The 14,946-nt window shown below is 46.7% G+C and overlaps 1 protein-coding gene across 1 annotated transcript in view; it reads right to left on the bottom strand.

Annotated features, from left to right (window-relative positions):
- LOC148477855 (putative DBH-like monooxygenase protein 2) overlaps positions 1-14,946 on the bottom strand; it is a 119,045-nt gene that overhangs the window by 94,080 nt on the left and 10,019 nt on the right. The window contains exon 6 of the mRNA XM_088456066.1: positions 3,300-3,402. Within this exon, the coding sequence (XP_088312192.1) occupies positions 3,300-3,402 (103 nt within the window). The remainder of the gene's footprint in view (positions 1-3,299; positions 3,403-14,946) is intronic.

The following is a 14,946-nucleotide window of genomic DNA, read 5'->3' on the forward strand; positions in this document are numbered from 1 at the left end:
CTGCGTGCATTGTTGTGCGGGCCTGTTGTCACTCTGCGCTGGTAAGGCCTGGTGGTGTCTCCATTCCGTTTGGCATGGGCGCCGCCATCTTGCCTTCTGGCCATGTGATGGGGCTGGCCAATCCTGGTGAGTCACATGTTCCCTCCGGCCAGTAGCAGCACGGCATGGGGTATTTAGGTAGGGTCAGTGCCTTCCTTCTTTGCCAGTGCAACCTGTATCTCAGCCTAGCTGAGAGGGAGTTCTCTGTGCTTATCCTGTTCCTGTGAATTCGCTGTCTGCCAATCTGCCTCTCAGCTCCTAGCTCCTGCTGGACTACCCCGCTTCCTCCATCACCCTTGCCCATACCTGAGTGCCTGAGCCTGCTGACATCCTGCTCATTTGCCTTAGTTCACTACCTGCATACCTGGCTTATTATTTCCTGCATCACTACCTGCATACCTGCTTGATTATTTTCAGTCTCACTACCTGCACACCTGGACAGCTCTAATTGTTGCTACTTGGACATTAACCCATTACTCCCACCACAGAACTCTTGTGCACATTTATATATTCCTGGACTTTTATTTACTGCCATATTTTATGTCTACTCAAGCACTTATTAAAAATCCTAGTTTTATTTTCAAATCCGCTTCTGTGATCACTCCTGCTACCACCCCGGGTCCACAAACAACCCAGAACATAACACTAAATGTGTACAGCATAAATCCTCCTGGCAGTCTCCTGTGGGTCTCCTCCATCCACTACCCATTCCTACCCAACCATGGACCCATCTTTCCATGGATTTTATTACAGATCTTCCCAAATCCAGGTGGTGTACGGTTATTTGGGTAGTGGTGGATCGTTTTACCAAAATGGCCCATTTTTGTCCTTTGGCACGAATTCCATCAGCCCCCAAACCAGCACAATTTTTTATCAAGCTGATATTCCGTTTTCATGGACTTCCTTCTCAAATAGTGTCTGATCGTGGTGTTCACTTTGTTGCTCGTTTTTGGAGGGCGTTATGTTCGTCATTACAAATTAAATTACAATTTTCTTCTGCATATCATCCTCTGTCAAATGGACAAACTGAAAGAGTGAACCAGGATTTGGAGACCTTGTTGAGAATGTATATTTCCTCTTCTCAAGACGACTGGATGGATTTTTTGCCTTGGGCTGAGTTTGCCCATAATTTTCACTATTCGTCTGCTACAGGTGTAAGTCTCTTTTTTGCCATCTGTGGCCGGCATCCTCGAGTTCCTGAGCTTCAATCAGTTCCTACAGTGGACGTTCCGGTAGCCAAAGCTACTCTCCAACATTTTTCCGGAATTTGGAGACAGATACATAAGTGTCTTAGGAAAGCCTCTCATAATAATAAAATTTTTGCTTATAGAAAACGTTTGGCTGTTCCTAAATATTCTGTCGGTGATTGTGTTTGGTTGTCCACTAGAAATCTTTGACTTAAAGTACCTACTATGAAATTTGCCCCCCGGTATATTGGGCCTTTTCGTATTGTAAAAATTATCAATCCAGTGGCATGTAAGTTACAGTTACCTCCAACTATGCGTGTTCCTAACTCATTTCATATCTCCTTGCTTAGACCATTGATTCTTAATCGGTTTCATGACAGCTTGCCTAAAGTACCTCCTATAACAACTTCTCGAGGAGTGGAGTTTGAGATTGATAAGATTCTGGATTCACGTAAGCATCAAAATCAGTTGCAATATCTGATAGACTGGAAGGGCTATGGCCTGGAGGAGAGATCTTGGATTAAAGACTCTGATGTCCGTGCTCCTAAGTTCATTTTCATGCTAAATTTCCTTTTAAACCTGGTGGGTGTTTGGAGACCACCCAAAAAGGGGGCGGTACTGTCAGGACTTTGACTATTTCAGTACATAAAGATAAACTACACTTCCCGAAGTTCCATTGTGGTCATTGGAGGATCTCTCCTGGTTGCTGGCGTTCATCACATGCAGTGTGCAGAGAGTTAAAGTGATCATCTGTTTCTTAGGTGTCGTCAGGTTGTTGGATTCCTTCATTGCTTATTATTACAAACCTGATTCTATTTTGGTCACATGTTCTGAACTTCAATTCCATGTGGCTCTCCCGGTTATACATCACAAGAGAAAAATACAGTAGCAACAGTTTTAGAATAAGCAAAAATCCACAAAAATAGTTTGAGATTGAAACCAGATTGATCATTTGAGTATCTATCATAGGACAAGGCCCAGTGACGGGGGGGGCTAGGGACACAGCTGTACCGAGTACTAAGGTTCTAAGGAGCCCCTTAGAACCTCTCTCTAACAATTGCCTGTACTATTGCAGTGATTGGCAGAGCACAGGCAATGTGTTCAGTCTGGAGAAGCCAGTGCAGCTGGAGCGCTGCTTTATTGCAATGGTGGTGGACAATGCAAACTTTTCTTTTTATTGTTTATTGCGCTGAACTGCTGAAAAATAAGAGACGTATCGGGCAGCCAAAACTTCAGAAGACATTAAAAAAAAAAGGTAAGTGTGGGGACCAGAGATACATTGGGGGCTGGAGGGACACTGGGGACAGGAGATACACAGACCTGGAGGGAGACTGGGGACTGGAGATACAATGGGGAGCTGGATGGACACTGTGGACTGGAGATACAGAACTGGATGGACACTGTGGAGGCTTGAGGGACACTGGAGGCTAGAAAGATAGAAGGGAGCTGGGCATAAGGGGTATGGGGATGGAAAGACAGAAGGGGTATAGGGATGAAGAGAAAGAAGGGAGCTGGAAAGACATAGGGTAAGAGGCTGGAGTTTATCCACAACTGCCAGGATTAGAAGTAAAAGGCTCGGGGTAGGTAATCTTCATTGTAAAGAAACATTACTGATACAAATGGTACCAAATAAGCAAATACAGTTTAATAATATAATCTTGTTTGTTCAGAGCAGTTCACATGTTGTCCTGCACCAACACTTCTGTTACTATGTTATCTGATCGAACTTCTGTTATATGACAATGATATTGGTTACATTCCTATGTAAAAAGGCTTCTTCTGGACCATGTGATCTCCTATGTGAATAGTGAATACATAGTGAAGTCACCATCTTCCCTAGGAGGAACAATTTCTTCAGAGATTCCCTGTTGCAGAGAAACCATAAACAGGTAAGGCAGACTCTCAAGTGACTGGCCTGTACCTGCCAGGGACCCGGGGATGGGGGCCCCTAAAAATACTGGTGTACTGGGCTCCATGATTTCTGTTGCCAGCCCTGCATAGGACCCATCAACCCACCTTGCTAATGTCTCAGGAGCATTTGCCTAAAGAGCTGCAGAGGTTATAGCGTAGTACCTGGCTTATTTTGAAAGTTGCTGTAATGAATTTCAAGTCTGATGTACTGAGGATCCTTGTCAGTCCCTATAGAGACGCCGACTTCTGGTGGATAATCGAAAGGCTACAGAGAAAAAGATAAGAAATACAATAAACCACGTTACACCCCTGCAAATTGCACATTTAGCCGATAACCACTAATAACAAAAAATATGTATCAAACATAGTATTTGATATATTTGATTAATATATTTTGATAATAACCTAGTGTGGTACTGTACAGCGGCCATTTTGATACAGTGTGTTGCTGGAACAGGTCACAGATGCTATCTCCTAGGTTACATGGTGGCAGTTGCACAACAACATGTAGAAAACAACGGATATTTTTCCGTCGTTTTCTACATGTTGTTGTGCAAAGTGCCACCATGTAACCTAGGAGATAGCATCTGTGACCTGTTCCCGCAACACACTGTATCAAAATGGCCGCTGTACAGTACCCCACTAGGTTATTATCAAAAATTGTGAGAAGAGGAGGAGGTGTGGCCAGTGTTGTGTCGGTGTGGCCAATGCCATAGAGTCTTGTACAGCCTGTGAGGATACCGGGTTTATGCGTGCGTTATTTGCCCCCTTTTGCCTTGAGAAAGGCAGAAAGGTTATAGCTCTCTCTCGCACAGTACCCCGGGTCCTTTATGAGTCCCTTTAGATTGCACAGGAAACGACACAATAGCAAAGGTATAACGATACCTTTATTTTACACATACACTACTTCTACATATAAAATCAGCAACTACACACTATTATACAAATATATACAGAAATGCCAGTAGTATTAGCTAAACCTTGGGGAACCCAGACACATGTCCCTATAACAGAGGCCCCGTTAGTGTTAGAAAGGTAGACAGCTAATAGGCCCAGGTTACCTGCCTGGGCTGGGAACACCACACTTGTGCGAGGCTGCTGTGTGGCTCCACGCTCCTCCGGGAAATAGCTTCTCCGTCCCTGACTTGCGGTTCCCGGCCGCTTGGCCTGATCATCCTCTGCTCACCAAGAGCAGGGAGTGCAGACCAGTCACCTAACTCCAGCTAGCACACCAGTCCCACACCACGGGACTGCTCTGGTGGGAGCTTACGCTTGGGCAGAATCTCCCAACTCCAGCCCAGCCTGGGTGCTGCCACTTAGTCTAGGACCTCCACTCCCTTCAGGTTTCAGGTCAGAACTCACTAAAAACCCCTGCACCTGCCATTATGAAAACTCTAATTTTCCCATGAATAGGGGACACCCCTGAGCCCTGCTATTGGGTGATTTGAATGCTCTGTATAGTTAATGATCATATCATTCCCTGCTTCCCCCCTGTGGATATCGGTGCCGGCCAGTCTCGCAATGGCCACTTTGATATAAAGGAAACTTAATCATGTTGGTAAGAGGGCTGGCTCCCCTGGGGCTACAGAAGGAGTCCCTGTTAACCCCTCATAGTCATTTGTGATGTCACATGGCATTCAGCTGATTCTAGCTTCCTTTCTAGAGCTTAGAGAGGGGGGGCTGTGGGGGTTATCAGCTTTGTAACTTCCTATGGGGGATATCAGCAGGCACACACAGATACCAGGCTGCCTGTGCATTCCAGTGGGATGGGGGATGTCTCCCCCTGCAGCCTTACCACACATTATAACATCAGATACACATGTCATATGCATCTTATACGTAACATATCAGGGTTTAGAGATATAATACACTGATAGGCACAAACACTTGTATATATAGTTTCTACATGTTACACATAGTACCACAACATGGTCAGACCCATTTATAGAAGGTCATATTAATGTCCAATCCGCAATTCTGTCCCCAGCACAGTATGTGATGCACACACACCCCATCTGCATTACAATGGGTCATATTGTCTAACGCACCAAGTGTGAGCTGTCTTGTCTGGGCCCTCTCCTGCTTACAGTACATGTCCTTCCAGCCCTAATACACTGGAAAGCAGAAACAGGCTGTAGAAAGTGCACAATTTTGGGACGGGCTGAGTAGCGGGGTTGTAAGATGCCAGGGTTGGGCATCAGACCGCCACACAGCCCCTACACCAGTGTTGGCTAACCTTGACACTCCAACTGTTATGGAACTACATAACCCAGCATGCACTGCTACAGTTTTGCTATTAGGGCATGCTAAAACTGTGGCAGGGCATGCTGGGATATATAGTTCCACAACAGCTGGAGTGTCAAGGTTAGCCAACACTGCCCTACACTATCAGCCATAATGTCTCACTAAATACAAAAATGTTAAAATGAAAAACAGAAATACAAGTTTAATACTAATTTTAGTGATTTATGGCCCAGTGAGTGGCTAGTTACCATCATGCTGCTATGATTGTGGGCCTATTTACATGTGAAGACCTGGGGCTGTAGTCTCATCTGCCCCACTGTTAATATGGTCCTGGGAAATATGGTACAACTAGCTAGAGCCGGTTGTACTGTATTAGGCCAGAAAGTAATAGCATATGAAAAAATAAGTCACATAAATATCCTGGGCGTACAATACATTCAGATGTCTCTCTCTGTATAGACACACACTCTTGTTTATATCTTGCAGCTGCGCTGATAATCAGACTACTGTGCGGCTGGGAGGTCAGAAGACCTGAATTGGCCCTCAGGAATGGCATCGGTCCTCTACCTCCATTCTTACACACTTCAACCAGTTCCCCCCTTCATTTTATTCTCTCAACAAACTTTAGCCAAGTAATCAGTTTTAAAGTCTGAGGGGTCTAGTTACTAAGCAGTGTTAGGAGACAGAGTGAAAAGTGATAAGATAGTTATAAGGTGCCAGCCAATCAGCTCCTAACTGTCATTTTTCAAACACAGCCTGTTAGATGGCAGTTAGGAGCGGATTGGCTGGCACCTTATCACTTTTCACTCTGTCTCCTAACACTGCTTAGTAAATAGACACCTGACATGCTGATTTAATGGCACTAATAAAGTTACTTACATTGTATAGATCCCTTTTAAATTTAAATAAAAGGACCACCCTCTACAATCATTAGCATCCTTGAAAAAAGTACTCTAGGGGGGGGTGATTACATTTTTTTTTTGTTTAGTGGCGATAATTAATGGGTGCCCACAGAGCAATTCAGTTGTTTTGGGTACCCATCTATAATCGAGCTTGTCATGCCCAAAAGTACCAGGTTTAGCTGCGTAAAGTGGCAAAACCCATCTGTTTAGGCACCAAAAACACAGACTTTTTGCACATTTCTGCTCACCAACTCAGTAGGCCACGAGCAGAAATGTAGGCGGCCGCAGAACTTGTGCCTGATCGGAGCTACCATTGAATTGCTCTGTCGGGGCGCCCTTTTTTTTTTTTCGAGTCCCGTATAATACAGCTCGTACCTGTCATTTGATGCAGCCAATGATTACACCGTGTTCAGGTACTAAAGCCTGTCATCAGGGTCTGTTGGGTTCCCATTGACCACTTCAAGCAATGCTTCAGGGCTTCAGAGGCCAGTGGTTTCTAGAGGGGGGGGGTTTCCAAATGCTTGATATTAGAGTGAGTGTGGCCAGTCCATGAAGAGGGCATAATTAGCACTTAACCGGCTTTAATATGCATCATACAAACAGAAAAGTTTCTAGGGGCGGGCTAACAGGGCTGTCGCCCATGTAGCACCGGCCCCTAGAGGGCGCTGTTGAGTCCCCAGAAAAAAAAGTAAGCTAGGCTGGTTCCCACACCCCTCCGCTAGCCCCTACAGGGAGGCTCCATTTGCCGGGTGCCCGCTGAGATATGTTATCAGCGGGCACCCGGCTCCTTCCCTGCAACAGCAGTTGAAAGCTGGAGCTCACTCCTGAGCTTCGGCTTCCGGCTTCTGCAGAGAGCACTATGGGAGGGACGTCATGATGTTTCTTCCATTGATCCGAGGAGCATTCGGACCGGACGGCAGCAGACACAGGAGCGGGGCTTAAGGTAAGTATTGTTTGTTTTTTAATTGTCTTTTTCTTTTTTAGAAGCACTAGCACTGGAGGCATTACTATAGGAGACACTACTACTGGGGGCACGACTATAGGGGGTATTACTAATGTGGGCACTACTATAGGGGGCATTACCACTTGTGGCACTACTATAAGAGGCACTTCCACTAGGGCATTACCACTTGGGACACTACTATAGAGGGCATTACTACTGAGGGGATTACTACTGGGGACACTACTATAGGAGGCATTACCACTGGGGGCACTACTAATGGGGGCACTACCAATGCAGGCATCACTACTAATGGGGGCACTACCACTGGGGACACTACTAATGGGGGCACTACCACTGGGGACACTACTATAGGTAGCATTACTAATGGGGGCACCACTAATGGGGGGCATTACCACTGGTGGCACTATTACCAGGACCATTGTATAAGGGGCACCACTGCTGTGGGCATTGTATACAGGGCACTACCACTGTGGGCATTGTATAAAGGGCACTACTACTGTGGGCCTTGTGTATAAGGGGTACTAATTTGGGCATTGTGTAAAAGGGGCACCACTGTGTGTCATAACATGTATGGGGATAATGTATTATAAAGGGCATTACTGCGTGTGGCACAATGTTTTATACAGGGCATTACTGTGTGTGACATAATCTGTTATACAGGGCATTACTGCGTGTGGCACAATGTTTTATACAGGGCATTACTGTGTGTGGCATAATCTGTTATACAGGTCATTACTGAGTGTGGCATAATGTGTTATAAAGGGCATTACTGCTGTGGCACAATGTGTTATAAAGGGCATTACTGCATGTCGCATAATGTGTTATAGGAATGGGATTGTTATGCCGCCGGTTCAAATCCCGACAAGGCTAGCCTGGCAGGACGGAATTCCGACAGAGGAGGTCAGTAACCCTAACCCTCCCTTAGGGGTGCCTAACCCTAACTCCCCTAGTGCCTAACCCTAACCCCCCGTACACTAAACCTAACCCACCCAGGGGGGGTGCCTGACCCTAACCTCTCCCCGGGGTGCCTAACCCTAATCCCCCCTTCCCCTAGCTTAACCCTCACTGGGGGGGTGCCTAACCCTAAGTCCCCCCGAGGTGCCCTAAACCTAAACCCCCATCCCCGGGCTAAGTGAATACTTACCCCGTCAGCAACGAATGGGATGGCGTAAGTCGGGATTTCGCCGTCGGGATTGTGACCAGCTGCCAGAAGGTCACATAACTACATCTTTGTGTTATAAAGGGCATTACTGCGTGTGGCATAATGTGTTATAAAGGGCATTATTGTGTAAGACATACTGTGTAAGGCGCATTACTGCGCATGGCAATCATTCACCATGGAGAGAGCTTGGGGGAAGCCCAGCAACTCCGTAAGTGCTGGGCACTCCCCACAGGGTGATGAATTGTGGGTGTTCCGCAAGGACACACCCCCTTTCCGTAAGCGCACGCAGAGGAACACCGTCTATCATTTTTAATTTTTTTTCTTACCGGGGGGGCTGGTTTACGTTTGAGGGCGCAACTGGGAACTTTTGCCCTGAGCTCCGCAATATCTAGAACCGGCCCTGCATACAAAGTTTATTGTGTCATAATTTTACAGCATATACAGGACCATTTATCACAGTAACCCATTAGATGTGGCAGTAGGACCATCCTGTCTGAGCTGAATGTTTTTATTTCAGATGTGGGCTCCATTCCAGAGTATTGGAGCAAGTCCGGGAGTCTGGGGGAGCAGCAGAATGACCTAGCATTGCCCTGGACATTTATGTACATATTGGTCTCCTTATGCATTGGATAGTGTATTATTTATTATACAGTAATTAATAGGGGTGAGCGGGTTCGGATTTCTGAAATCCGAACCCCCCGAGTCCCCCCGATCCGAGGCCGATCCGAGTCAGGCTCGACTTTTCCCGCCTGACTCGGATCTGAAATCGAGGCAAAACGTCATCATCCCGCCTTCCGGGTCTCGCGGGTTTTGGATCCTATATAAGGTACCCGCGTCGGCACCATTTTCTCACTCGGCTGTGGACAGTGAAGAGGGAGGGTGGGAGTTAGGGCTGGCTGGGCTGTGTAGTGTAGTGTAGTGTAGTGTAGTGCAGAGTAGTGTGCTGTGCTATGCTGCGCCGTGCTGCTGTTGTCCATAGGGGCTGTGTCCACTACTTCAAAGTCCATAGGGGCTGGCTGTGTTGTAGTGTGCTGCTGTTGTTAATAGGGGCTGTGTCCACTACTTCAAAGTCCATAGGGGCTGGCTGGACTGTGTTGTGCAGTCAGTTCTCCATAGGGGCTGTGTCCACTCCAAAGTCCTGTGCAGTGTCCCAATCCTAAAGGGGTGCTGTAGTGTTGTCCAGGGGGTGCTCTGTCCATCAGGGGTGCTCCCCCCAAGTGCTAAAAAAATAATATTTTTTCTGTGTTTGTTAATTGTGTGCGCAGTAGCCGCACGTGCATCAACAAAGTAGTGCCAAGCATGCGCCTGTGTCATAAGTAAAGGGCCGGCTGGCTTGACCGTTAAAGGGTGCTGTAACCCCCAAAGTACACTCCAGTCCAAACCAAATAAAAAATATTTTCTGTGTTTGTGAATTGTGTGCACAGTAGCCGCACGTGCATCAACAAAGTAGTGCCAAGCGTGCGCCTGTGTCATAAGTAAAGGGCCGGCTGGCTTGACCATTAAAGGGTGCTGTAACCCCCAAAGTACACTCCAGTCCAAACCAAATAAAAAAATATTTTCTGTGTTTGTGAATTGTGTGCGCAGTAGCCGCACATGCATCAACAAAGTAGTGCCAAGCGTGCGCCTGTGTCATAAGTAAAGGGCCGGCTGGCTTGACCGTTAAAGGGTGCTGTAACCTCCAAAGCACACTCCAAACCAAACAAAAAAATATTTTCTGTGTTTGTGAATTGTGTGCGCAGTAGCCGCACGTGCATCAACAAAGTAGTGCCAAGCGTGCGCCTGTGTCATAAGTAAAGGGCCGGCTGGCTTGACCGTTAAACGGTGCTGTAACCCCCAAAGTACACTCCAAACCAAATAAAAAAATATTTTCTGTGTTTGTGAATTGTGTGCGCAGTAGCCGCACGTGCATCAACAAAGGAGCAGCGCCAAGCGTGCGCCTGTGTCATAAGTAAAGGGCCGGCTGGCTTGACCGTTAAAGGGTGCTGCAACCCCCAAAGTACACTCCAAACCAAATAAAAAAATATTTTCTGTGTTTGTGAATTGTGTGCGCAGTAGCCGCACGTGCATCAACAAAGGAGCAGTGCCAAGTTTGCGCCTGTGTCCCATAAGTAAAGAGCCAGCTGACTCATTTCTTAAAGGGTGGTGTAACCCACAAAGTGCACTACTCTCCAGCAAAAATAAAAAAATATTTTCTGTGTTTGTGTGCGCCTTAGCCGCACGTATATATCAAATCAATATAACATAAATGGAGCACCAAACTTTCTCCGAAAAAAATAAAATAAAGAAAGATCAAGAATCACTTCCTCCTAGTGCTGAAGCTGCTGCCACTAGTCATGACATAGATGATAACATGCCATCAACATCGTCTGCCAAGGCCGATGCCCAATGTCATAGTAGAAGCCACATACAATCAAAAATGACAAAATCAGGAAAATTACCTTAAAAAAAGCATTTAAATCATCTGAAGAGAAACGTAAACTTGCCAATATGCCATTTATGACACGGAGTGGCAAGGAATGGCTAAGGTCTTTCCCTATGACTAGTGTGTGTCATACTAGTATGACTAGTATGTTCATGACTAGTGGTTCAGCTTCACATGACGATGGAAGCCCTCCTCCCGCTAAAAAAATCAAACGAGATAAGCTGGCAAAAGCACAGCAAAGAACTGTGCGTTCTAAGAAGATATCACAAATCCCCAAGGAGAGTCCAAGTGTGGTGGCGGTTGTGATGCCTGACCATCCCAGCAATGGACGGGAAGAGGTGGCTCTTTCCACCATTTGCACGCCCCCTGCAAGTGCTGAAAGGAGCACCCACAGTCCACTTGCTGATATGCAAATTGAAGATGTCACTGTTGAAGTACAACAGGATGAGGATACTGGTGTAGCTGGCGCTGAGGAGGAAGTTGGCGAGGAGGATTCTGATGGTGATGTGGTTTGTTTAAATCAGGCTCTGGGGGAGACAGTTGTTGTCTGTGGGATGAAAAAGCCCATCACGGTCATGCCTGGGCAGAAGACCAAACATTCCACCTCTTTGGTCTGGCAATATTTCTATCCAAATCCGGACAACAACTGTCTTGCCATATGTACCATATGTAAAGGTGGAATAAGTAGGGGTAGGGACGTTAACCACCTAGGAACATCCTCCCTTATACGGCACCTGCAGCGCGTTCATAATAAGTTACTGTCAAGTTCAGAAACTTTGGCTAAGACCGTAAGCAGTCCAGGGACACCTAAATCCCATTGTCCTGTTGTATCCAAGCGCCTGCAAACCACACCGTCAACTACCTCCTCATCAATTTCCTCCTTAGTCAGGATCGAAAGTAGTCCTGCAGGCCATGTCACTGGCATGACTGACTCTCCTATCCGGGATTCCTCCGGAGGATCCTGCATTGCTACGCCTCCTGCTGCCGCTGCTGCTGTTGCTGCTGCTGGGAGTCGTTCATCATACCAGAGAGGAAGTAGGAACACCACTACTTTTACTAAACAATTGACCATCCAACAGTCCTTAGCGAGGAGGATGAAGTACGACAGCAGTCATCCTGAAGCAAAACGTATAACTGAGGCCTTGACTGCTATGTTGGTGTTAGACGTGCGTCCGGTATCCGCCATTAGTGCAGTGGGATTTAGACAATTGATGGAGGTAGTGTGTCCCCGGTTCCAAATCCCGTCTAGATTCCACTTCACTAGGCAGGCGATACCGAGACTGTACAGACACGTCAGAAAAAGTGTCCTCAGTGTTATGAAAAATGCCGTTGTACCCAATGTCCACTTAACCACGGCCATGTGGACAAGTGGAACAGGGCAGACTAAGGACTATATGACTGTAACAGCCCACTGGGTAGATGTATCACCTTACGCAGCAACAGCAGCAGCGTCACCAGTAGCAGCATCTCAGAAACGCCAGCTCGTTCCAAGGCAGGCTACGCTGTGTATCACCGGTTTCAGTAAGAGGCACACTGCCGACAACCTCTTAGAGAAACTGAGGGAAATCATCGCCCAGTGGCTTACCCCACTTAGACTCTCCTGGGGATTTGTGATATCTGACAACGCCACCAATATTGTGCGGGCATTACATCTGGGCAAATTCCAGCACGTCCCATGTTTTGCTCACACAATAAACTTGGTGGTGCAGAATTTTCTGAAAAGCGACAGGGGCGTGCAGGAGACACTTTGGGTGGCCCGAAAAGTTTCTGGACACTTTCGCCATTCAGCGACTGCGTGCCGAAGACTGGAGTGCCAGCAAACACTCTTGAACCTGCCCCGCCATCACCTGAAGCAAGAGGTTGTGACGCGGTGGAACTCAACCCTCTATATGCTTCAGAAGATGGAGGAGAAGCAAAAGGCCATACAAGCCTATACATCCACCTATGACATAGGCAAAGGAGGGGGTATGCACCTGACTCAAGCGCAGTGGAGAATGATTTCCGTGTAGTGCAAGGTTCTCCAGCCCTTCGAACTTGCCACACGTGAAGTCAGTTCAGACACTGCCAGCTTGAGTCAGGTCATTCCCCTCATCAGGCTTTTGCAGAAGCAGCTGGAGAAAGTGAAGGAGGAGCTAAGATGGAGCGATTCCGCTCGGCATGTGGGACTTGTGGATGAAGCCCTTCATTCGCTTTGCCAGGATTCCAGGGTGGTCAATCTGTTGAAGTCAGACCACTACATTTTGGCCACCGTGCTCGATCCTAGGTTTAAAGCCTATGTGGTGTCTCTCTTTCCGGCCGACACAAGCCTGCAGAGGTGCAAAGACCTGCTGGTGAACACACTGTCAGCTGAAGCGGAACGTGACACGTCAACAGCTCCTTTTTCATTTTCTCCCGCAACTGGGGCTGCCAGGAAAAAACTTAGCTATCCTAAGCAACCCGCTGGCAGTGATGCAGGGCAGGCAGGACCAAGTTTGGACATCTGGTCTGGACTGAAGGACCTGGCAACAATTTCTGACATGTCTACTGTCACTACATATGATACTGTCACCATTGACAGAATGGTGGAGGATTACATCGGTGACAGCATCCAAGTAGGCATGTCAGACAGTCCATACCTGTACTGGCAGAAAAAAGAGGCAATTTGGAGGCCCCTGTACAAACTGGCTCTATTTTACCTGAGTTGCCCCCCTCCAGTGTGTACTCCGAAAGAGTGTTTAGTGCAGCCGGGAACCTTGTCAGCGAAAGGTGTAGGAGGTTGCTTCCACAAAATGTGGAGAAGATGATGTTCATCAAAATGAATTATCAACTCTTCCAGGGAGACCAGCCTCCAGAACGTACAGAGGGACCTGTGGTGGTGGATTCCAGTGGGGACGAGTTAATACTCTGTGAGGATGAGTATGTACACAACACTGAAGAGGGTGAGGAATCGGTGGATGAGGAGGATGAGGACGACATCTTGCCTCCGTAGAGCCAGTTTGTGCAGGGACAGATTAATTGCCAGCTTGTTTTGTGGGGGCCCAAACGAACCAATCATTTCAGCCACAGTCATGTGGAAGACCCTGGCGCTGAAATGATTGCTTTGTTAAAGTGTGCATGTCCTGTTTATACAACTTAAGGGTGGGTGGGAGGGCCCAAGGACAATTCCATCTTGCACCTCTTTTTTTTCTTTGCATTATGTACAGTTTGGGGCCTAGTTTTTCAAACTGCCATCCTGTCTGCCACTGCATTGTCACTCCTAGATGGGTCACGTGTTTGTGCCGCCCACTTGTGTCGCTTAGCATAGTCATCCAGCTACCTCGGTGCAGCCTTTTGGACATAAAAACACTATTGTGAGGTGTGAGGTGTTCAGAATAGACTGGAAATTAGTGGAAATTAAGGTTATTGAGGTTAATAATAGCATAGGAGCAGAAAAACCAACACATTCTGTGATTTTAGCTGTTTTTATGCTTTTTTAAAAAAAAATACAGAACCAAAACACAAAACCCAGAACCCAAAACACGGAAGGGTGGTTTTGGCAAAACCAATCCAGATCCAAAACACGAAGAAAGATCCAGATCCAAAACCAAAACACAAAACACGAAAAGTGGCCGGTGCACACCCCTAGTAATTAACCCTATTGATAGTCTATAGCAGTGCATCCCTAACAGTGAATGTTTTCCAGATGTCCTAGTTGGTGCACAGGTTATTTATTACTGGCTGACACATGTGTTAAAGATCCACAGGTAGTGCTAATTATTTCATTTGTGATACTGAGAAGAACGTGCAGCACTAGTAAAATTCTAATTGATTACTATTTCAATTGTCGTCATGGTGTGGGATGGGGAGGGGGTTTCCAGGCAACTGGAACTCCCTCCCCTCTGTGTTTGCCTATGGAGGTCACGCTCGCTGTCAGCACTACTGTCCAGCAACTTCCAGATATGGGGAAATTCACAATTTAGAATAGTTTTAGAAAGGAATAATCCCACAGAAGCGACAGTAGAAACACAGAGACTTCTATGGTCAATTTTGCAGTAACATAATAGTTTTCACCTGGCATTTTGTAGGGTCCACTAACCTATAACCTGGCTTATACAACGCTAACCAGGCTTTGGAATCTAACAGACCTACCTGTTTGT

The sequence above is a fragment of the Taudactylus pleione genome, unplaced genomic scaffold, assembly GCF_031769625.1.
Source record: "Taudactylus pleione unplaced genomic scaffold, aTauple2 ptg000685l, whole genome shotgun sequence".
NCBI lineage: Eukaryota > Metazoa > Chordata > Amphibia > Anura > Myobatrachidae > Taudactylus > Taudactylus pleione.